Below are 22,929 nucleotides of genomic sequence, written 5' to 3' on the forward strand. Positions count from 1 at the left end.
TTTAAACAGTAGTGTTTATATATTTAAACGTTATAGAATATAATTAAACGGAGAACAAAAATATTTAAACCAAGATGTAATAAGAGTTAAACGGTAAATACTAAAGTTAAACGCTAAATAAAAATGTTTAAACGTTAAAGACTTATGTTAAACATCGTCCATGATTTATTACCTCTTTTCCATCGAGCGACGACAAGCTCGCTTTTCACCGCCGCTCGCTTCCCGTAAGTACTTTCACCGTAGCACAAACGATCCTGGGATCTCGCCGAAACGGACTTTCTTCCCTCGCTCCGGCCAGCTCAGAAACCGCACGTTAAGCGCGACCGAGCAACCCCTTAACGTACCCTCGTGTTGGTCTCTTCCCGCAAGATCTATCTTGCACCTGGGCGACCGCTGTGGAATATCCTCCATAAGCCACTTGTGCGTCGCTCGCGCCCACGCCAGATCGCCTCCCACGGGTCGGGTAGATCATCGACGTAATCAACGATCCAGCTCGAACCGAGCATGATGTATTTGGGAAGAGGATCGTCCCCCACGAGGTACACCATCGGAGTTTGACTGAAATTATCTTCTTCTCCCTCTCGTCGAACAAGTTGCAACAGAGTGCCTCGACGGAGTCTCCTGCCTCTCGTAGGTCTTTGATAGATACCGCCTTCAACGCCGACCGGGTTTTTCTTCTTCGAAAGACCACCGGCCGCCATCGCAACGCGTACTGCAAGCACGAGGGCCACATCTCGAGGTCTCGAAACTCAAAGCAGCTTTCCCCGATCCCGAATTTATTGGTGCGACCATCGCATCTTTGCAAAAGAGAATCAAGAAGGGCTCTCTGGTATATAGCTTCAGCTCAAATAACGCCGCAAACGGTCTCGTCGAATAATCTCCCAAAGTGTCGAGGGGTCATGTTATTTTTTTCAATTCACCTAAAGTCTCCACTCATCGGCTCAAATAGCATCGACCATTAACTAGGTCGACCGCCATAATCACAAGCCTCGCGACAATAACAACACATTCAACATGCAGATTGACAAAAAGTTTAAGCGGAAATATAAGGTTTTAAACGTAGAACTCTCGCTTATTAAACGTAGATATAAAATGTTAAACGAGACCCATTTTGTTAAACAGAGACGATAATACTTAAACGGAGACAACAAATGTTAAACTCAGTAACATCTCATTTCTTAAACGTCAACCTCATTTGTAGAAATCGCAACCATATCAAACGAAACGGAAATGTACATTATAAATATTACACAAATCATAACAATCGAAAAAAACTAATTCGATAGTGTATACATACGAAAATGCAAAACAAAACAAAAACCCCACCGAGAAATCTCCTCAGACTAACAAAACCCCAAATGAGAAATCCCCCTGCAGACTTCAATATCTTCCAACAAAAAAATAGAGCACAAAAACAAAAACCGAAAAAAATCTTTCTTTTAGAATAGTAAGCTTAACATAAAACCATACTCAATACCTTAGATTTCAAATCGATGAAATGCCAACTAGTTCATGCTGGGGACTTCTCCTTCGAGATACCGGTGGAAAGGGAAAAGGCGATGAAATGCCGATTCATGGAGGCTTCACCGTAGAGACAACTTCGGAGGCAACCCTGAAATGGAAAAGCTAAAGACGTGAGTCGAGAAAAAGCAATTAAACGACTCCAATAAATTGCCTCTGAGTTACTCCTACTGAAAACCGCCCACTTCCTCTCAAATCGCCGAGATGGCAGCTGCACGACTCCCCCATGCAAGGGCATTTTCGTCCCAAAAAATTTGAAACTCACTCCGCTCACATCCGTTAGAGGGTTTGGGGTTCAAAAACATGTAGCTTTTAAAAGGAGTTGGATTTTTGTGATTCAGAAAACTAACGGGTGTTTTTGGCAATTTTACAAATTTAAAAGGTTTTTTTGACAATTTCCACTTTTTTTTTATAGGTGAAGTAGTTTTTTTATAGCAATTTACTGTTTAAATAATAGTGGTTTATTCACCTTCTAATAATAATAAATAAATAAATAAATAAATAAATAATCCATTGATCCATGACCATAGTGGTATCAAACAAAAAACAGGCTGTTTCCTCAAAAATGCTATAGTCGATACCGACTCATTCCTACAAAAATCACCTCAAGTTCATCATCAACACAGTACTGACTGACCATCAATGGCGGACAAACAACACCACCACTTCTTGTTCATCACCTCCTCCCACCAAGGCCATATAAGCCCCACCCTCCACCTCGCCAGACACCTCGCAACCTCCACCGGCGCCGCTGTCACTTTCTCCACCACCGTCTTCGCCCACCGCCGCATGTTCTCCTCCAACCAAGACTTGATCAGCGATGGTCTCATCACCTTCATCCCTTACTCCGATGGCTACGACGACGGGTTCAAAAGTGAACCCTCTATTTTCACCGACAAATTCCACTCTTACGTGAGAACAAACAGCAAACGCAGCGTCTCCGAGATCGTCGGAAACCTCGCCGGAAGAGGCCAGCCAGTGACGTGCATAATCTATACCATCGTGTTAAACTGGGCAGTAGAAGTCGCCCGCGAGCATGGCATCCTTTCAGTCCTTTACTGGATACAAACGAGCAGCGTGTTTGCAACCTACTACCACTTCTTTCATGGCTTTGAGAGTCTCATCAAAACGCATATCGACGACCTTTCGTTCACCGTCTCCTTTCCTGGGTTGCAGCCACTTCAAATCAGAGACTTGCCGTCGTTTGTGAGAGTTACCAACTATGATAGCGCGGATGGCTCGATTCTCTGTTTGTTTAGAGAGATGTTTGAGATCTTGGATGAAGAGAAAGAGAGGATGAAGGCTATGGTGTTGATGAACACTTTTCAGGAATGGGAAACTGATGCTTTAGCTTCATTCAATGTTGAGATTGAAGCCATACCTGTTGGAATTTTACCAAAAGAGACCAATTCCGGTGCTGGTTATCTTTTCAAGGAGGATGAGAAGAAGTATATGGAGTGGTTGGACACGAAGGAGGATGGATCAGTAGTGTATATATCATTTGGAACTATGGTAGAGATGAAGAAGGAGCAGATAAAGGAGATGGTTAAAGGGTTGAAGGAGAGCAAGAGACCATATTTATGGGTTGTGAGAAAGGATAACAGAGAGGAAGAACTACTTGAGATTGAAGGAGGAGGAGATGGGATGGTGGTGGAGTGGTGCTCACAAGTGAGAGTGTTGGCTCACAAGGCAGTTGGATGTATTGTGACACACTGTGGATGGAACTCAACATTGGAGAGCTTGGCGTGCGGAGTGCCAATGGTGTGCGTGCCGCAGTGGTCAGATCAAGGGATTAATGCGAAGCTGGTGGAGAGTTTGTGGGGATGTGGAGTGAGGAGTGAGGTTGATGGTGATGGTGTTGTTAAAGGAGAAGAGCTTGTGAGGTGTTTGGAGTTGGTGATGGGGGATGGAGAGAAGGGTGTTGAGATTAGAAGAAAGGCTAAGATGTGGAAAGATGAGGCTTTGGTAGCTGGGAGTGAAGGTGGATCCTCTTATCTTAATCTCAGGGCTTTTGTTCGGAAGATTTCTGATTGAAAAATTTTGTCCTTTTTCTTTGTATGTGATAGAAGAATTTGGAGAGCTATTTGAGTTGTCTTCTTGGGTTCAGCTTGAGACATGACTCAGATATGGATGATTATATAATAAAGAATTATAACATCTTGTAGTGTGTATGTGTTGAGGATATGATTGAAGATAGGCCGCAGCCAAGAGGCATGGAGGTGCAAGGGTAGCGATCATCACAAGAATGGTGAAGGATTGGCTGCAAGGGGTTTGCGGGCAATGGAGTGGTGAGAATGGAAGTAGGAACCTTACAAGTATGGCACTCACTACACTAAAAAAGAGTTTTAGAGGCGATTATTATGACCTATAGAGGCGGTTAAAACCGCCTCTATAGCTTTAGCGGTGAATTTTTCACCCGTCTCTAAACCGGCTCGTATTAAGCCGGCTCTAGAATTTAAAGCCGGTTTGATACAACCGTTGGGGTAAATTAATAGCTAAGGAAGCGGTTTTTAGAGGTGGTTATAACCGCCTCTAAAATTAAAATTTTAAACCTAATAGTTTTAGAGGCGGTTACAACCGCCTCTCTACAATTAAAATTTTAAAACTCTAGTTATAGTTGTAGAGACGGTTATAACCACCTCTACAATTAAAATTTTAAATCTCTACCTTATAGAGGCGGTTATAACCGCCTCTACAATTAAAATTTTAAAACTCTAATTATAATTTTAGAGGCGGTTATAACCCCCTCAAAAGCATGCCTAATAATTAGTTTTAATTAGATTTATATTATTTAATCAATTAAAACCTTGTTTTAATCAATTAAAAACTCACATTTATAAAAAAGACGAGAGGGAATATAATAAAATCCATACCATTAGATTTCAACTTGATCTATATATGTATATATTTATTCAAGGATGGATGAGCACTAAAAAAAGGATAAACAACTTAATTATGAGAAATGTTTGGAATCATTATTTTTAATCAAGGTCAGCAAACATAATCTGTGAAATCATAGAGGAAGGAGACACAAATCAAGGTGGGGTGGTTTGATCCCTACCAAAGTCCAAGGTCAAGCACCTGCAAGTCGGTTTAAGGTACAAAACCACACATTTAACTCAAACTTTGACTTCATAAAATGAACTTTTATAGATGTTCATTAATGCAATGGATTTTCTTCAAAATACATGGATTGTAAGTCAATGCAAACATATCAACAGCTTGTGTTTTAAATGCCAGGATCTTGACCAGGACGTCGAAGAATATCTGCAAAGGAAAAATACCGAGAATGTAAAAATTTGTGTAAGTTTGAGAACCATCGATGCGCCTATACTTACCTTCTTGTTCACTGAGAATGTAAAATGGTAGATGAGAGCATCTTTGAACCACCTTTATTCCATTTGACAGTGCCAGGTCCCTGATCACCACCGGAAAAACGATCCAGCTAGCATCAGTCAAATCTTCAACATAAAATATATTAATCCATGGATTAAAATAATGATCAAAATTGTAAGTTTTGGGTATAAATAACTCTGCTTCGAGGCAATTTTTAAGAGAACAATCAAAGAAACAGTAAATTAAAAAAAAAACCAAATTTAAAAATTAAAGAGAAAATCAAACCATTTTATGAAGTATATGGTTGTGTTGATGGTGGTAATGGAGCCTTCCTGAATTCTTCCAGGACTGGATATATCTGATGAAATGCTCTTAAAATGTCTGCTTTCAACTACGAACATGACAATGTACGCAGAAATATTATGAAGATTCAGAAGACAATCATCACATTTGAATTTAAGTTCATCACAATTCCAATTTGCAAGTGTTTCAGAATTTAGATGATCACCTTGCTTCCTGTCAGTATAACTTTTCCCAAAAAGAAGATAAGAAGCACCGTCTTTGGTTCCCTCATTCTGTAAATGAGGCCTGGAAAGATTTCTGGTTCATACTGTTGGGAGGAAGCATATTTAAAAAAATGAAGATGAAGATGAAGATGAGCATTCATTTATTGTATTGACATTAGATGGCAAAGAAAGAAATCTTGTACAGTAAAAACATTACACTGCAGAAATGATTGTGGGAACAAGCAAGGCCTTCAAGTATAATCAGAAACTGGACGTCACATGTGCAGACAATATTCTGAACCTTGAACTCCTGTTAAGAATGAAAGTTTCAAAAAATTTAATTTGAGAATGAAACTTTTGATGTCAAAGTAGTTCTTGTAAAAGCATATGCAAATAGGCTATATCCACATCAAATCCAAGCTTGTGAATAATACGAACATACTGGTAGAAAATGCATGATGTTAAGAAATTAGAATCACAAAAAAGTAGAGATGATTTAATTCTCATAATGACATACCTTTCTTGATGCTAATAGCGATTGTTCTTCGCTCTTAGCTCCAGTGCACACCTGAGAAAGAGAAGTTTAATTTCTGACAGAGGAGATGACATTATCAAGATGTGAAGTAAAAAATCAATTTTCTTATACTGAGTGCAAACAATAAATTCTCTCTAAATGATATTGTTCCCATGTACAATGCTTGTGCACACAAATAATTGATGTTGAGTTTATAGTCTAGTGTATAAAAACAACTATTTACAGCTAAAGAGCATTATTCTAATGCAATGAAGGAAGGTGTACTAATAAGAAGACAATATCCAATTTATGAACTATTTATAATAATTTCACAAATCCAATGCAAGCCACCTCTTGTTCAAACAATCATGCATAGATGAACCCCTATACATTAATTTTGAGCTTTGTTCGGTTTCGATGGCATGAATCTACGAAGTTGACAGTACCTAACACCATCAATTGAACAATCTCTACCAGGGGAAAAAAAGGAAAAAGAAAAAGAAAATCCTTTCATCCATTAAGGACCTGACATTCAACAGTACTGTAGATACTAGTTGTTTGAACTAAATTATCAGCCATTGTAATTTTGTAAATTTCAACAGTACTGTTGATGATGGATTTATAACACCAATTATGATGATTCTATAGCCCTTTTCACTCAACAAATTAATTATCATCTTTCAAAAGAATGAGTGGTCTATGCAAACTATATAGTATAGTCTCCCTTTAGAACATAAATTTCACATGTGCCTAAACAATAGACTCAACGATACAAAGATAGCATTTTGAGTTCATTACCATAAAAAATACACTACTCACCTATCTAAAATAGGCACTAGAATCAGTCAATAGGAAATGAGCACATGATCAACATATTGACAGCTATTTACATGATTCCTAATATGAAAGAATGAAGCAACAAAAGATACAATAAAGATGCTTCTACAACAGCATATATTTTTATCAAGGGGTTCATAACATAGCTAAGCCTTAATGCTTCAAAATAACAATTTCAGTATTAAGCAAAAAGGTACACCTCTAAGTTAGGAAACATCATTCTTTAAAAATCTATCACATAAAATGGATAGATTTTTAAAGAATGATCTGTAAAATAAAATCGTAATGTCCATTTCGACATTGCATGCTGATAAGAAAAAGGAAACATCTGCCCCATTGTGAGTAGCACAAATAGCATAAACACACAGATGTAGCTATCAAATACTAAACTAATTAGTGATAAAAAGTCTAAACTGCAAATGCTATTACTACGGGGAGAAAACAGAGCATTCTAGAGGGTCCCGTACTCCCTAAATTTCTCTCACATAAAAGAACGAGAGAAAACAAAAAGTACAAAATATAATAGCCTACTTATCATTTTATTTTGACAACTGATCCTCATTTAATTCTATTCCTGTTCCAATTTTCAAACTTTGAAAATGTCTCCATCACTGGTAATTCTTCTTTGACGGCCAGATGTGGTCCAAAATATAATTCAAGCAATACCTGTTCATGCTTTATAATGTAAATGGTCTAACACTAAATCAGCTTTTTTTCCTTTTGGCTGAGTAATGGTAAAGCCACTTATGTACACAGAAAATGAAGGCCTTGATGTGTCACTTGCAACTCTTTAGTCTATGTGTGGCTCCTTCCTTGCAGAAACTGGGAATGCATAAAATCACATAAAATTACCCTTTTCTTTTGACTTTGCTAGAGAACAACAACATCACTAACTTTGGAAAAGATACACTAACCTTAAATAACTAAAATATTATATTTAAATAGCAATCTCTACCTAGTTCTTAAAATTATTTCCTAATAATCTTACACAAAAACTTGCAGAAATTTGCTAGACCAGAAAATCAGACTGATAAAATAGCTCTAAAATAAAGAAAACACCATTTGGGAATTTAGCTGTTGATTATGCACTTCCAAATATACAAATCAGAATATGAAATAACTTACTTTTCCACAATAACAAAACAATTCAGCGAGATGCTCTTCAGTGACCTGAAATTCATTGATTAAGAGATTCAATATAGATCAAGAGAAATTTGATGGACAGAGATGATAAAAAAAACTACAAAAAGAATTACGAAAGATAAAACTCATATTTATTATTCAATAGGCTCACATGGTGATCAATGTCAGAAACATATACAGTCCTCCTAATACTCTCCTCCTTCTGAGCTCTCCGAGCTCTCTCACTCATCCTCCTCCCCTGATTATACCCATTCCTTCTCTGCAAAAGTCCAGATCAAATTTCAATACTCCAACAATAAAATTCCAAATAAATCACAATCCTTTGACCTGAAAAAGAAAAACCTTCATCATAAAATTCCAAATTAATATAAAAAACTAAATCTTTGACTTAGAATTGCCCAAAAAAAAAATCAAATCACAATTCCAAAACACAGAAAAAAAAGATGAGAATTTTACTCGACGTTGCTGTTGATTATTCTGATTACCAGAAGGCCCATCACTGCTAGAATCCTTTATACTACCATCACCGCCGCTACCACAATTACCGTGATACTCCGCCGACCGCCGATGAAACGAAAACGGGAGCGTCCGCCGATAGCCGGTGACCACCGGCCTGCCGCCAATCCGTTGCCAAGACACCAGCACGCGACGATGGCACAAACTCCTTCGCCGATGGATTCAACTTAGACAGCAAGTCAACCAACTTCTTCACATGACTCTGAAACTCTTGATCCCGTCCGGCACCGGTACCAGAAAGCTGATCATCAGACCTGATCGCACTCTCCGTAACCAACGCCATTCCCTAGAAAAAAAATCCCTAGAAAAAAAGGAATCCAACCATCGAAAAACAAATTCATACTATTAAACCCCAATCTCATATCAAAACCAAAATAATCACAACAAAAGAGGAGGGGAAGGTCCTTACCGTCAGGTTCCAGAGCAATGAGGCGTTCGATGATGGCGATAGCGCCGGGGAGTAGATTGGTCTTCACTTTGAGCTCAAGTAGCGATCGGAGTGCCTTGATGCTGTATGGATCAGAGGTGAGGTGGTCTTCGAGTGTGCAGGCTTTCTCATCAACGGTGAGGGATTCCGGGAGGATCTCAGACTGAGAGATTGAGGCGGAGGCGAGGGCTGGCTTGAGAGGGCGAGAGCAACTACCACGGCGGCGGAGGGGATGAGGGTTCTGAGAGGGTTGTTGTGGACCATTGAGGGTATCCCCAAGAGGGGGAGAGGTTTGGGGAGGCGGGCATGAAGAGCGGGTGGACGAACTAGGGCACGCGAGAGAGAGAGAGAGAGAGAGAGAGAGAGAGAGAGAGAGAGATGTGTGTGTGTGTACGTGTGTGTGTGAGGGGTTTTTTAATTATTTTTTAAAACAAAATTAATGTAGAGCGGTTTAACTAAACCGACTCTAAAAATATGATAAAAATATCCTATTTTTTTATAGAGGGGGTTTTTTAAAACCCCTCTATTTAACTGCCTCTAAAGCTCAAAAATGGTGTAGTGACTGTATCTGACTGGAGTGGTGAAGTATGGTGCTGTTGAGAAGCTGGGTTAGATCGTTCATGGGTGTTGTAGTTAAGGTGGTGGTGTTTTGTGAAAGAAAATATTATTATATTGTTATAATCTCTTGTATTTTGTACTAGACCAATGCTGGAGCAGGATAGGGGTTGGTTGGGACCAATGGGGTGTATGTTTGTGTTAATGTTTTTAAAAGTGGATAGTGAACCAGTCTCATATTTGGTCACGGGTCGGACGACCCATTTTGGTCGGATGACGTCATAAAGTGGATCGTGAACCGGTCTCTATTCCCTAAACTTTTTATTTTTTTAATCTATTAATGGATGATGATCACTACATAAGTTAAACCACTAATTAAATTACTAATTATGTGAGAATGAGATAAGACATGAAAAAAAAAATTCAAAACAAAGCTAGAACTAAGTATGCTTAATTTAATTCTCATTTTTTATCATCATTACCATTAAATAAAAGTATAAAATAAACTAAGTCCTGTATGATCTCTACCTCTTAAACAATTTACAAGTTTCTTCTTTTGTTATTTTCTCATACTTCCAAACTCCAAAGTTCTAAGAATCCAAACAATATTTTCGACAAATCAAGACTCAAAGAGCATTATGAAATCAAGAAAAAAAAGAACCAATTCATGCCCTAAGTCCTTTCTTACAAAAAAAAACAAAAAAAACAAAAAAACAAAAACAAAAACAAAAACAAAACAAAATAAAACAAAAAAAAATTGAAAATCGGGTTTCATCCGGTTTTGATCCGACCGGCCGGTTCGCCGGGTTTGACCAGTTCAAAATTTGGTCAACAATTATTCTAAAATCGGACTAAGTTATGGGATGATTCCCGATTTTTTCAGTCTGACCGGCCGGTCCCGTTTTAAAAACATTCGACTCTGCGTATTAGCCCATGGATGTGGTGCTTTTTTTTCTCTCTGTCTGTATTACTTTTGCTATAAATTAATAGTAAGTGGGAAGATCTGATTGGCTGGTCAAGCTTTTTTCCAAAGTCTTCTATTTTGAGTTTAGTTGACCATAGATACTCAGCTATAGAAAACCAAAAGGCATTTCATCAACCACATAGTTTTTTCACTGAACATTTCACTCAACAACATGTGTGCTAAGGGCCATATAAAGAGGCTAACGTTGCCAATGGAGATCGATGTTGGCATTTTCTTCGGTGAGAAACCTACATCTATCATAAAATAATTGAACAAAAGGGTGCAAGAAATAACACAATAAGAAAGACTCCTGCCTTCCTCACTCACTGGTCTAAACCTCCAAACGAAAAACGAAATGAACTTCCTCTGTAGGTCACTCCCCCTCCTCTGTCGCTCCATCTCCTCGAAGATCCCTTCTTCTCCCAGACCCCATTTTCCTCTTTCTCCTCCTCTCTTCTCGAGGTCCATCTCCAACCCTAACCCCACCGCTGGACTTATCCCCAATCCATCCTTGTCATGGCGCCGGTTCTGCAACCTCGATCGACTCCAGCCCCAGCAATGGCACCATAACCGCCGCACCATCCTCCAACCCCTCGCCGTTCTTCTTGGTGTCATCGTTGGCGGCGGAGGCATCATCTATTACCGCTATTTTGAGACCGTCCCTTTCAGTAACAACTCCCGCTTGGTCATCGTCTCTCCTTTGGCTGAGCGAGATATCAGCGAGATCGAGTTTCAGAAGCTGAAGAACGGCCTCGAGGGCAGGATCCTCCCCGGCAACCATCCCGACACCATCCGCGTCCGCCGCATCTCCGAGAACATCATCGAAGCCATTCAACCATGTCTCAACCATGACAAGCGGCAGTGGGGCAATCTCAGTTACGCTTTTGAGATCCATGACAAGTGGCAGTGGGGAGATCTCTGGTACGCTTGTGAGATCCAAGCTCTTGAGCAGTCCCCGGAGACCACGAAGAAGGCGGCGGAGGCTGAGAGTTGGGAGGTGCTTGTGGTGAGCGATAAAACTTTCTATGCCTTTTGCCTTCCGTGTCGCAAGATTGTGGTTTCCACCAGAGTTCTTGATCATCTCAGGACGGATGCCGAGATCGCCACTTTGCTTGGGCATGAGGTATCCTTTTTCTTCCTTGCTATTGATTGAAGTTGAGATGATTCTTTGAGTTTATCTAGGGATTTTTATTTGTTTCTTGGAGGTTGCCCATGTTGTTGCTCGCCATGGTGCTGAGATTGCTACAAAAGGCTTGTGGATGGATATTCATTTCATGCCACGTTTCTGTTGTTTTGATCATGAAAAAATAGTGGATGCTTTAATGCGGAAAGAGGACCTCTGCACAAGGTATTTCACTTTAATTTCTCTGTAATTTTACCCTTATCCAGCCTATTTAACTTGGTCATTTCATTGTGGCTTATAATTGCTTTTTGTTTTGATCCTGCCATGGTACTGTGTGTTTCTAGTTCATAGTGTCTTTGGAGGATATGTAACAATGACTATTCTATTTAATAGTTTAATCAACTAAATTACATTTTCTTAATTTGTTGCATGCGGATGAAATTGAACCCTACATTCCAATTTTATTTTTATTCATACCTTACATGAACAAATTTAAAGTTAACTTCGTGTGTAATTTGGATAGTCTTAAGTAATTAAGTTGGTGATAGCTCTCCTTGGATCATGATAAATCAATCCAGAGTGATACACTGAGGGAAACGATCAAACTCCATAGTAACAAGAGATGTAGAATGTCTTGAATTAACATATACATGACTTTTCTGTTTTGAATTTGAGGAAAAAAGGTTGACATGATGTTTTTTTTGAGCAAAATAATTGACATTTCATGTTTCTGGCACACCATGGGTTATGTACATGACATGCTGGGAACAATGATGCTTGTAAAATATACCCCCAATCTGGCACTTGAAGGACAGTGTTGTGCGAGACAAGGAAATGTTGGAAAATTCTGCTAGGGACTGATGGAATTGGCCTTTAGCAACGTTGTTCTGGCCTAGAAAAGGCATTCTGTGGGGGGGTGATTGAGCAAAGTGCCCATAGTAGGTTTCTTACAAGGACATTATAGTATCAAATATTGTCAGGAGGACGCGGGTTTAGTTTGTAGTTCAATGGACTATAAAAGGCATTCTTGTATCTTTTACTAATTTGTAACCGGAAAGGACAAAATCTTTGGAATAAAATCAACTAATATTTCTTCTTTCATACATTATCCCATTCTGAGATTCTTGTACGGTTACCAATAAATACATAAGAGTAACATGGATTATCATGTTGAAATATCTTCATTTGTTTAATTTCAAGAAGGTTCATTCTACCTTATTCATTTCTCCCTTTTGTATCCCAACCCAATTATTATGCTTCCTACATCCACATTGAAAGAAAAAAAAAATTCTAATTGCGTAGGAAATGAGCATTCAAAATGACTTGGAATGGCCACAAGTAATTCGGAAAGAGTTTTAAGTGGTCACGTTAACATCATGCTCATGGCATTAATTTTGTGTGGTCTTGTACTACTTTCTCCACTTTGATCTACATAGTCACAATTGTACTCCATTATATATCCTGTTTAAGCTAGAAGAGAAGTTAATTGACTAATATGAGTAAATGGTGAACCATCATGTCAGCATCAGAAGCATTTCTCTTCCTCCACCAATGATGCAAATCAGGTTAGGGTGGGCTGAGTTCCTCCACAGTTACAAGACTGTTTCCCTTTGTTTTTTTATGTTGCAACTTACTCGGCCTCTTTTAGTTTTTACAATTGATTTGTTTGTTTGTTTGTCAGAATGGAAATGGAGGCAGATCATATTGGCCTCTTGTTGATGGCCTATGCGGGATATGACCCAAGTGTCGCACCAAGGGTTTATGAAAAACTTACAGGGATCAAGTGGAAGACTTTATGGCACTATTCCTCAACTCGCCCTGCAAGCTTGGAAAGAACAGAACAGATGGAAGCAGCACTGTCTGTGTACAGGGGTGTGTTTGCCAGTAATGTTTGTTTCTGATTTCCTTATTAATTGGGCATGTAAATCGACTTTTCTTTAGTATCTTCATGTTTTTATGGAGTAAGATGTTTAAGTTATATCACTTAATCCATTTTCAGAAGAAATACCTAGCATCCAATTTTGTTAAATTTGAAATTTTAACTTTTACATATGGCTTGTCAATTAGGCCATGGTGGGAACTGGGGTGATTCCTTACGTTACCTATTTACTTATATAGCTGAATCGCATCTAAGGGGAGAGTGGCCGAGTGGTCAAAAGCAATAGATGTGCCCTTATCCTAGCTAATATATAATATATAATAATTCCTTCCCACTCCCAGAACCAGCTTAAAAACAAAAAAAAAAAAATGTGAGCGTAGTATAAGCTAGGGTTGATTTGGCGCACCACTAACTTCACACACTTCGAAAGAGAAAAACAAAAAAAATATTTATCAATGGACATTTTTTACATAGAGCACTATACAATATATAAATTACAAAAACTTTATTCTTTATATTAAAAATAAAAATAATTTATAAGGGGCTACATGTAAATTTGTGATTGAGATTTTAATGATTTTCAAGGCTATCATAAGGAAAATCATCCAAATTTTGAATGGAAATTTTCTATGTATAACTTTATAAAAAATATAAATTACAAAAAAATCTTTCTTCATCAAGGAAATCGAAACAAAAATTTTTATATGGGGTAAGTGGAATTTTTAAATTAATGTTTTCACCATTTTCAAAGATTATGGTGAGGAAAAACAATGATTTTTTAATGCACTTTTTTTTATATACGACAACCCTTCAAAATGTATAAAGTACAAAATATTAATATAAATAAAAACATTTTATAAGGAGTTACATGTAAATTTGTGATTGAGATTTTGATGATTTTCAAAGGCTATATAGTAAAGGAAAATATTCAAGTTTTCGAATGGAAATTTTCTATCTATGACCTTATAAAAAATATAAATTACAAGAAATCTTTCTCATCAAGAAAACAAAATAAAAATTTTTATATGGCGTAAGTGTAAGTAATAGATATTTGCCCCATTTTGAAGGACTATGGTTAGGAAAAGGAACAATTTCTAATGCACATTTTTTATATAAAGCCCTTCGAAATGTATAAAGAACAAAAATCTTAGTATAAATAAAAACATTTTATAAGGGGTTACATGTAATTTTGAGATTGAGATTTTGATGATTTTCAAAGGCTATACTAAAGAAAAATCTTCACGTTTTTGAATGAAAAATTTCTATGTATAGCCTTATAAAAAAATATAAATTAGAAGAGATCTTCCTTTTTAGGAAAATCAAAATAAAAATTTTTATTTAGGGAAAGTGTAATTTATAAATTGATATTTTTACCATTTTCAAAAACAATGGTGAGAAAAAAACAACGATTTTTTAATGCACCATTTTTTATATACAGCCTTTCAAAATGTATAAATTACAAAATTGTTAATATAAATAAAAAATATATAATGGGCTACATGCAAATTTGTGATTGAGATTTTGATAATTTTCAAAGGCTATTCTAAGGAAAAATCTTAAGTTTTTGAATGAAAATTTTCAATGTACAACTTTACAAAAAATATAAATTACAAGAAATCTACCTTATCAGGAAAAAATTATACGTGTTAAGTGTAATTTTAAATTGATATCTGCGTCATTTTAAAAGACTATGGCGAGGAAAAGGAATGATTTTCTAATGCACATTATTTACATAAAGCCCTTCGAAATATATAAAGAGTAAAAATCTTATTATAAATAAAAATATTTTATAAGCAATTACATGTAAATTTGTGATTGAGATTTTAATGATTTTAAAAGCCTATAGTAAAGGAAATTTTTAAATTTTTGAATGGAAATTCTTTACATGGAACCTTATAAAAAAAATATAAATTACAAGAAATGTTACTCATTGGGGAAATCAAAATAAATTTTTTTATAGTTGGTAATTGTAATTTGTAAATTAATATTTGCGCCATTTTCAGAGACCAGTGAGGAAAAACAACAAATTTTTAATGCACATTTTTATATACAGCCCTTCGAAATGTATTAAGTGCAAAAATCTTAATATAAATAAACACATTTTATAAGGGGTTACATATGATTGAGATTTTGATGATTTTCTAAGAATCTTCAAGTTTTTCACAAGTTTTTGAATGAAAATTTTCTATGTATAACATTATAAAAAAAATATAAATTAGAAAAATCTTCCTCAATGGGGAAATCAAAATAAAAATTTTTATATGGGGTTCGTGTAATTTATAAATTAATATTTACATCATTTTTAAATACTATTTTGAGGAAAAAAGAATAATTTTCTAATGCACATTTTTTTTATATACCGCCCATCGAAGTGTATAAAGTAAAAAAGCCTTATTAAAAATAAAAACATTTTATAAGGGGTTACATATGTTTAAATAGAAATTTTTATTTTTAATCCCATTAGGAACTTGGTGTCCTACTTTGAATTAAAAATCAAAACAAAAAAGATAAATAAAAAGAATGATAATGATAAACCATCTTTCTCCTACTTGAAATGGGAGCAAAAGAGAAAAAAAGAGGCGTTATCACTATTCCAAATAAAAAGTAGTGGGGTAAATGAAAAAAATAATAATGATATAAAAAGAAGAGGAGAGAGATATATATATATATTTGAAGATATATATATTGATTGAAAATGTCGTTTGAAATTTAAAAATAATTAAAAAGGAGGGAAATTCAAAAAAAAATACTAATAAAAAATATTTTATATATATATATAATATAAAAAAAGAAGAAAAAAAGGAGGAGATTAAGGATAACAATCGGAAAATTTTGAATTCAAAATTTTTCGAAAAAGTCTCCCGGAGTTGAGGATTTTTCGGAGGAGTTGAGATTTTTGAAAGACGAAAAAAGGAGGAGACAAAAAAAGAGATAAGAAGAGAGACAGATAGAGAAAAAAATAGAGAGTAGGGGAGACGAAGAAGAAAAAAGAAACAAGATGAGACACTGAGAAAAAATTAGAAAAAAAGAGAAGGAGAAAGAAGAAGTCGGAGCTCACCATGCATGCATAGAATATGATAGATCCCATGAGCTATGCTATTCCATGTCTCCATATTTTTTTAATAAATTAAATTATTGTCTATTCACATAGGTTTAGGTTTGATAAGCCAAAAAGCCATAATGCCCTGCATGTGTTGTGTTGTACATTCATTTGTTTTTATGCATGTCTTTTCTCCTTGTTCTATCAATTCATGCATGCACTGATTAGAAAAAATATAAAGAAACTCATGTACTTTCATGCTACATGCATTTAAAGAGAGACACATGCACATGCATGCCATGAATTTCTTATCTCTCGTTTGTGCTCTCTCTTTCTCTCGCGTTTCATCAAACACCTTGAGAGTTATTCCCCATTCTCTGGTCCCAATTGGCCGCCCTTCCTGTCACACCGAGTCCTCCGTCATGACTTGCTGCTCCGTCGTCGCCCTTGCACCCAACCAGCTCTGGAAGCCCAATTCCTTCAGCGACCTTGATCATCCCGATGCCGCTCTTCTAATTTGCGTCTTCAGCTACCGTGAGTTTGAGACATCGCCGTCCAGCTTCTCCGACAAGACCTTGCTTGGCTGCGATAGCCATGGCACAGTCTACAAGGTCATGCTCGGTGATCATCATTTTGTGTCCGTAGAGTGCCTCTCTTTCGCCTGCCTGTTCACGTGCAGGCCCGCTGTAACAACGAGGTGGAGAACGAGATCCAGATCCTCTCTCATTTTTCAAGCTCGTCTTGTCAATCTCATCGATCCTGAACCTTCGCGGCTCTTGGTTATGAAGTTCATGAGAAATAGAACCTTCTTTGGCATTCTTCTTCTAGAAATCTTGAGTGGGTTGTGCCTTTGTTGAAGAAAGGAAAGGTCTTGGCATTCTATAATCCAAGGATTGAGCCACCGAGGGACACCATTGCGAGGAAGCAGCTTGCATCCCTTGCTGCTAGTTGTGTAAAGTCATTGAAAGAGCCGCAGCCATCGATGGAGGAGGTTATGGCTCGGCTCGAGACTGTTTTTGAAGTTGGATGTGAAGAACCTTGATTCAAATCTAAATTCTAGTCTAATCTCTAGGTGTGTGAGCCTGAAATGAAGAGAGTGTGGGGGTGAAGAGTCAGCCATGGATGGAAAGAAGCTGCATTAATCTTTGGTGAGGCCAGTTTGTCTCGTGAGAAATGCAAGAAAGGTGTTCTCTGATGGTGGTGCAAAGTCCAGTGTAAACCTTATGGCTCTCATGGATGGCTCTAATGGAGAGGCAATCAATGACGGGGTGAGAATTGTTGGAAAAGTCAAACATGGGTCTACAGTCCAGAGAGCTAGGATTACCCAGGTTGCTCTTGCTTGAGTTGGTTGGGAGAGAATTGCTTATAATTCGAAATGAATGGAATTACGAGGGTGGTATCCTTTGTGATGTTTGAGGAATTGAATGTGCTCAGTAATTCACATACTAATGCTGATGGTTGGGGCATGTCGGCTATTCAAATTTTGGCCTAATTGAAAAATGGGGAGCCACTTGAGAAGTTTCTGGGGATGCCTCTGGTTGATGTAGATATCAGAATGATTTTATCTCTATGTGCATTTAAACAGAGGTGAGTAAAAAAAAATGATGAAAAAAATGAAGGGTAAAAATTGAAGAGGAAAAAAATTAAAAATGAAGGAAGAATAAAGAGAAGGAAAAATAAAAAATGAAGGGTGAGTTAGAAGAAAGGAAAAAAAGGAGTAAAAAAAGAGAAAGAAAAATGAAGGAAAAGAGAAAAAAGAAGAAAAATATGAAGATGAATGATGGATGAATTTATGGAGGGTATTTTGGTAATTTTTCTTGAAGTCTTGACTTTCTTCGGGTTTCATAAATTTTCTTAATTCCACCTTGAAGTCTTAACTTTCTTGGGATAAAGAGAAATTTTTCGAAAAAGATTCTACTCTTACCTGAAGTCGTGAGCTTTTCTTGAGGGTAATAAGAAATTTTTCAGGAAAAAATCTCTAATTCCAAGTCGTCACGACTTTCTTGGGAGTACGAAAAAAATTTTCATAAAATTCTTTTAATTCCACCTTGAAGTTTGACTTTTTGGGAGTAATGAAAAAATTTTCAGTAAAAATTTCTAATTCCAGCTGAAGTCTTAACTTTTCTTGGGATAACGAAAAATTTTTATAAAATTCTCTAATTCCACCTTAAAGTCTTGACTTTCTTGGGGTAACAAAAAAATTTCATAAATTTTCTCTAATTCTACCTGAAGTCTAGACACTCTTGTGGTAAGGAGAAATTCTTACAAAATCTCTCAAAATTTGGAAGAAATTTTTAAAGGCTATCGTAAGAAAAAAAATGTTCAAAATTTTTAATGGAAATTTTCTATGTATAAGTTTATGAAAAATATTAATTACAAAAAATCTTCCACATCAAAAAAGAAAAATAAAAATAAAAATTTTTATATCGAGTCAGTGTAACTTATATATTGATATTTACGCCATTTTCAAAGAATATGGTGAGGACAAACACTGATATTTTAATGCACATTTTTTATATACACCCTTGTGAAATATGAAAAGTACAAAAATCATATTACAAATAAATTTTTTTTGTAAGGGTTACAGGTAGATTTTGATGATTTTCAGAAGCTATTGTAAAGAAAAATCTTTAGTTTTGAAATGGAAATTTTTTATATGTAACCTTATAAAAAATATAAATTACAAAAAATCTTCCTCATCTAGAAAATCAAAATAAAAATTTTTATATGGGTAAGTGTAATTTTAAAATTGATATTTGCGCCATTTTTAAAGACTATGGTGAGGAAAAAGAATGATTTCCTAATGCACATTTTTAAAGTCCATGGCAAAAATCTTCATACGCTCACGCTCTTTTATCAGGGAAGGGACCTCCCATATTGGATCATGAAAAGCTTCATCAATGCAGGATTCTATTTCTGACTCTTTCTATCTTTCTTTTTCCTGTTGCATTTGTTTGTCTTTGTTTTTGTTCTTGTCTTGTGTTTTGTTTTGTTTCTAGTGTAACTTTAAGACTCATGTAGACCTTAAAATAGCTATATGAGCTCCTTTCCCCTAATCAACACTCCACAATCTTTTAAAATTTGTTTCATCCAAATTGCTTGACAATGAGCTGCTCCCAAAGCATAATACTCAACTTCTGCTGTAGATTGACCAACCACATCTTATTTTTCTAGAATGCCAACATACTACTCCTGAACCAAAACACTGGGCATGCATATCAAAGCCTCTCAGTACGACAGCTCGACGCAGATCATGTCCATGCTACCTGCCATGTTGTTTGTCCAGAGTCTAATCAATCCCAACAGAATGTTCAAACACACGTTCAATCTAGCTACCAGACCACATCATGGACCATAAATATAATGGACGCCATAACGGAAGCAATGTATTTTAATTAGCCTTGCTGGATTGATTAAGCAAGATCATTAATTAATTTATTAAAGTCAAATCGAAACTTAAGTCTTAAGCCACATCTTAAAGAAAAAAAAACACATAAGTCGTGCTCATTAAATTAAAATTATCTTAGAAAAAAAATATATATATATAACCAAACAACCAAGTAAACAAAAGAAAATCCATACGTCATCACCAACGTCACTCTTCATCCCTCCTCCATTATGCATATCATACATGCTTGAACTCTCATGCAAACCATATATCCTTTCATCATCAAGCTCAAGATCACAACCAATGGCGGACAAACCTCAACCCCACTTCTTATTCATCACGTACCCCATGCAAAGCCATATCAACCCCTCGCTCAACCTCGCCAAGCACATCGCTGCCACCACCGGCACAGCCATCACCTTCTCCACCACCGTCTTCACCCACCGCCGCATGTTCTCCTCCACCCCTAACTCGGATAAAGGCTTCAACGATGGCCTCATCACTTACCTCCCCTTCTCCGACGGCTTTGACGAAGAGGGTTACAAACGTGGCTCCATGGATGCCAATGAGTACCGCTCCATCTTCAGAATAAATAGTAAACGCAACGTTTCTATCCTCGTTAAAGAGCTCACCGCCGGTGACCGTCCAGTGACGTGCATGATACACACTATCTTCTTAAACTGGGTGGTGGAGATCGCCGGCGAGCATGGCATTCCTTCAGTCCTCTATTGGATACAAGCTGCCAGCGTGTTCGCGACGTACGTACTACCACTTCTTTCATGGCTTTGACAGTCTCATCAAAACGCATATCGATGACCTTTCGTTCACCGTCTGCTTTCCGGGGTTGCAGCCGCTCCAAATCAGAGACTTGCCGTCGTTAGTTAGAGCCACCAACTCTGATAGCCGAGACGGCCCTTCTCCGTTTGTTTAGAGAGCTATTTGAGTTCTTGGATGAAGAGCAAGAAGGGAAGAAGCGTGTAGTGTTGATGAACACCTTCCATGAATGGGAAACTGATGATTTAGCTTCAGTCAGTGCTGATATTGAAACCATACCTATTGGACTTTTGCCAAAACAAACCAACTCCAGTTCTAGTTATCTTTTTAAGGAGGATGAGAAGAAGTACATGGAGTGGTTGGACACAAAGGAGGAGGGATCAGTGGTGTATATATCATTCGGGAGTCTGTCAGTGATGAAGAAGGAGCAAATGGAGGAGATGGTGAAAGGGTTGAAGGAGAGCAAGAGGCCATATCTATGGGTTGTGAGAAAGGATAACAGAGAGAAGGAACTACTTGAGATTGAAGGAGAAGAAGGAGATGATCAGGATGGGAATGGGATGATGGTGGAGTGGTGTTCACAAGTGAGAGTTTTGGCACACAAGGCGGTTGGATGTTTTGTGACTCACTGTGGATGGAACTCAACTTTGGAGAGCTTGGTGTGTGGCGTGCCGGTGGTGGGCATGCCACAGTGGTCAGATCAAGGAATGAATGCGAAGTTGGTGGAGAGTTTGTGGGGTTGTGGAGTGAGGAGTGAGTTTGATGGTGATTGTGTTGTTAAAGGAGAAGAGCTTGTGCGGTGTTTGGAGTTGGTGATGGGGGATGGAGAGAAGGGTGTTAAGATTAGGACAAAGGCTAAGATGTGGAAAGACAAGGCTTCGGAGGCTGTGAGTAAATGTGGATCATCTGATCTTAATCTCAAAAAATTTCTTCTAAAGTTTTCTGAATGATTGATTATTTATTTATTTATTATGTTTGTTAATTTCTTTTATGTAAAATAACGATTGGAGAGCTATTTGAGGATGTCTTAATTTCTTGGGTTCAGCTTGAGAGATGGCTCAGATGGAATTGTAGCATCCTTGCTTTATCTTTCAAACAAATACATAAATCTTTTTTTTTTCTTCTTCTTCTTCTTGGGATGAAGTGGATAAACCAGAAAACCTCAAAAGAGAGAAATGGCAACAACGTGCAACAATAACAACAACAATAGAGGTCCACTTGATGTAAGACAAGGTACACTATGCAAAAGCAAAAGGGTTCAACTTAGGAAGACCTAAGGCTAAGTGAGCTAAAAAGACACAAAATAAGAATAGGCCAGTGGGAGTATATATACGCTCAACTTTCATGATCTACTCGGCTCGGCTAACTCCTTTGGAATCTACAAACGCCATGGTTTCTCTTGACCTTGTTGGTTGGTTCCTCTAGCTTCTATCATTTAAGATATGGGATGCAAATTCCCAAAAAATAAGTGAATTAGTTATGTTAAAAATCATAGAAGAAGAAGAACTAAAACAAGATACGCCTATTTCTTTCAAACCAGATGCTCCAAAGAATATTATTGATTAAATAGTGTATCCATATATGTAACTTTTTATATACCTCTAATTAAGTCACAACATCTAGGATCCCCATAGCTCAAAGAGAGACTCTGGGCGACTATTCAGATTAAGGCTCTGAAGAAAAATGCAATTTTATACCACAAAAGGACAATGAAGAAATAAGTGATATGAGGTTTCTATTGTTGCACAATAAAAAACATAGGTAGCAGTGGGGAATTTATTACATTTTCTTTTATCCAAGTTTTTTAGAGTAAGAAGTTTGTAATCCCAATCTAACCAAGTGAAAGCTTTAACCTTTCTCAAACAAAAGCCTTGGTAGGGCGACATTGAATGCCTTCGTCTATGAGAAAATTGTAAAAAGTTCACGATGTAACAAACATTGGCACCAACGTTTTAGGTCTTTAGAGTCGTTACCAACCCAGTTAAGTAATCATCAATAGAAGGATCAACTTTTCTTAAACTGTGGATAAAGATAGGAGCAATATTTCTAATTGTACCAAAAGGATGAGGGGTGTTAGAAGAAGCACCTGGCCATAGATCGCAAGGAGCACAACTCATTATAACTTCCAAGAAAAAGGATCTCTTGGATGGTAGCCTTTGGAATAAGTTCCAAGGTTGATGGTGTTGGAAGTAGTTAAATTGTATGATAGTAGTTTCACACCACCCTTTGACTAAAAGAATTTTTCACCACGACTTACCCAGTAACGTTAAGTTGAATTCCATAAGATTTAGAATTTCCCACCAGCCTAAAGTTTCTTGGTCTGCAGACCCATTTCTAATCCACTTGCCTTGTCAGTGTCAAGGTCATGCCATAAGAAGTCACGACAAATTCGACCAATAGATTTAA

At 37.0% G+C, this 22,929-nt stretch overlaps 4 protein-coding genes across 4 annotated transcripts; 3 read left to right on the top strand and 1 right to left on the bottom strand.

The window, feature by feature from the left end:
- Positions 1-2,043: 2,043 nt before the first annotated feature.
- Positions 2,044-3,678, top strand: LOC120280050 (cyanidin 3-O-rutinoside 5-O-glucosyltransferase-like). The gene is made up of 2 exons (XM_039286752.1): positions 2,044-3,502; positions 3,591-3,678. Exons 1-2 carry the CDS (start codon positions 2,164-2,166, stop codon positions 3,638-3,640), a joined length of 1,389 nt encoding a protein of 462 aa, XP_039142686.1. The 5' UTR covers positions 2,044-2,163; the 3' UTR covers positions 3,641-3,678.
- A 1,640-nt stretch (positions 3,679-5,318) lies between these two features.
- On the bottom strand, positions 5,319-8,535 carry LOC120280077 (TATA-box-binding protein 2-like). Its single transcript, XM_039286806.1, has 6 exons — positions 8,314-8,535; positions 8,009-8,116; positions 7,840-7,884; positions 5,881-5,931; positions 5,581-5,673; positions 5,319-5,467 (listed from the first exon to the last, which is right to left on the bottom strand). Exons 2-6 carry the CDS (start codon positions 8,084-8,086, stop codon positions 5,354-5,356), a joined length of 381 nt encoding a protein of 126 aa, XP_039142740.1. The 5' UTR covers positions 8,087-8,116; positions 8,314-8,535; the 3' UTR covers positions 5,319-5,353.
- A 2,006-nt stretch (positions 8,536-10,541) lies between these two features.
- LOC120281365 (mitochondrial metalloendopeptidase OMA1-like) lies at positions 10,542-13,399 on the top strand. The gene is made up of 3 exons (XM_039288210.1): positions 10,542-11,442; positions 11,525-11,667; positions 13,124-13,399. Exons 1-3 carry the CDS (start codon positions 10,675-10,677, stop codon positions 13,341-13,343), a joined length of 1,131 nt encoding a protein of 376 aa, XP_039144144.1. The 5' UTR covers positions 10,542-10,674; the 3' UTR covers positions 13,344-13,399.
- A 7,336-nt stretch (positions 13,400-20,735) lies between these two features.
- Positions 20,736-21,473, top strand: LOC120281254 (cyanidin 3-O-rutinoside 5-O-glucosyltransferase-like). Its single transcript, XM_039288123.1, has one exon. The coding sequence runs from the start codon at positions 20,736-20,738 to the stop codon at positions 21,471-21,473; it is 738 nt and encodes a 245-aa protein (XP_039144057.1).
- Positions 21,474-22,929: the final 1,456 nt, after the last annotated feature.

Source organism: Dioscorea cayenensis, chromosome 17 (assembly GCF_009730915.1).
Source record: "Dioscorea cayenensis subsp. rotundata cultivar TDr96_F1 chromosome 17, TDr96_F1_v2_PseudoChromosome.rev07_lg8_w22 25.fasta, whole genome shotgun sequence".
NCBI classification, from domain to species: Eukaryota; Viridiplantae; Streptophyta; class Magnoliopsida; order Dioscoreales; family Dioscoreaceae; genus Dioscorea; species Dioscorea cayenensis.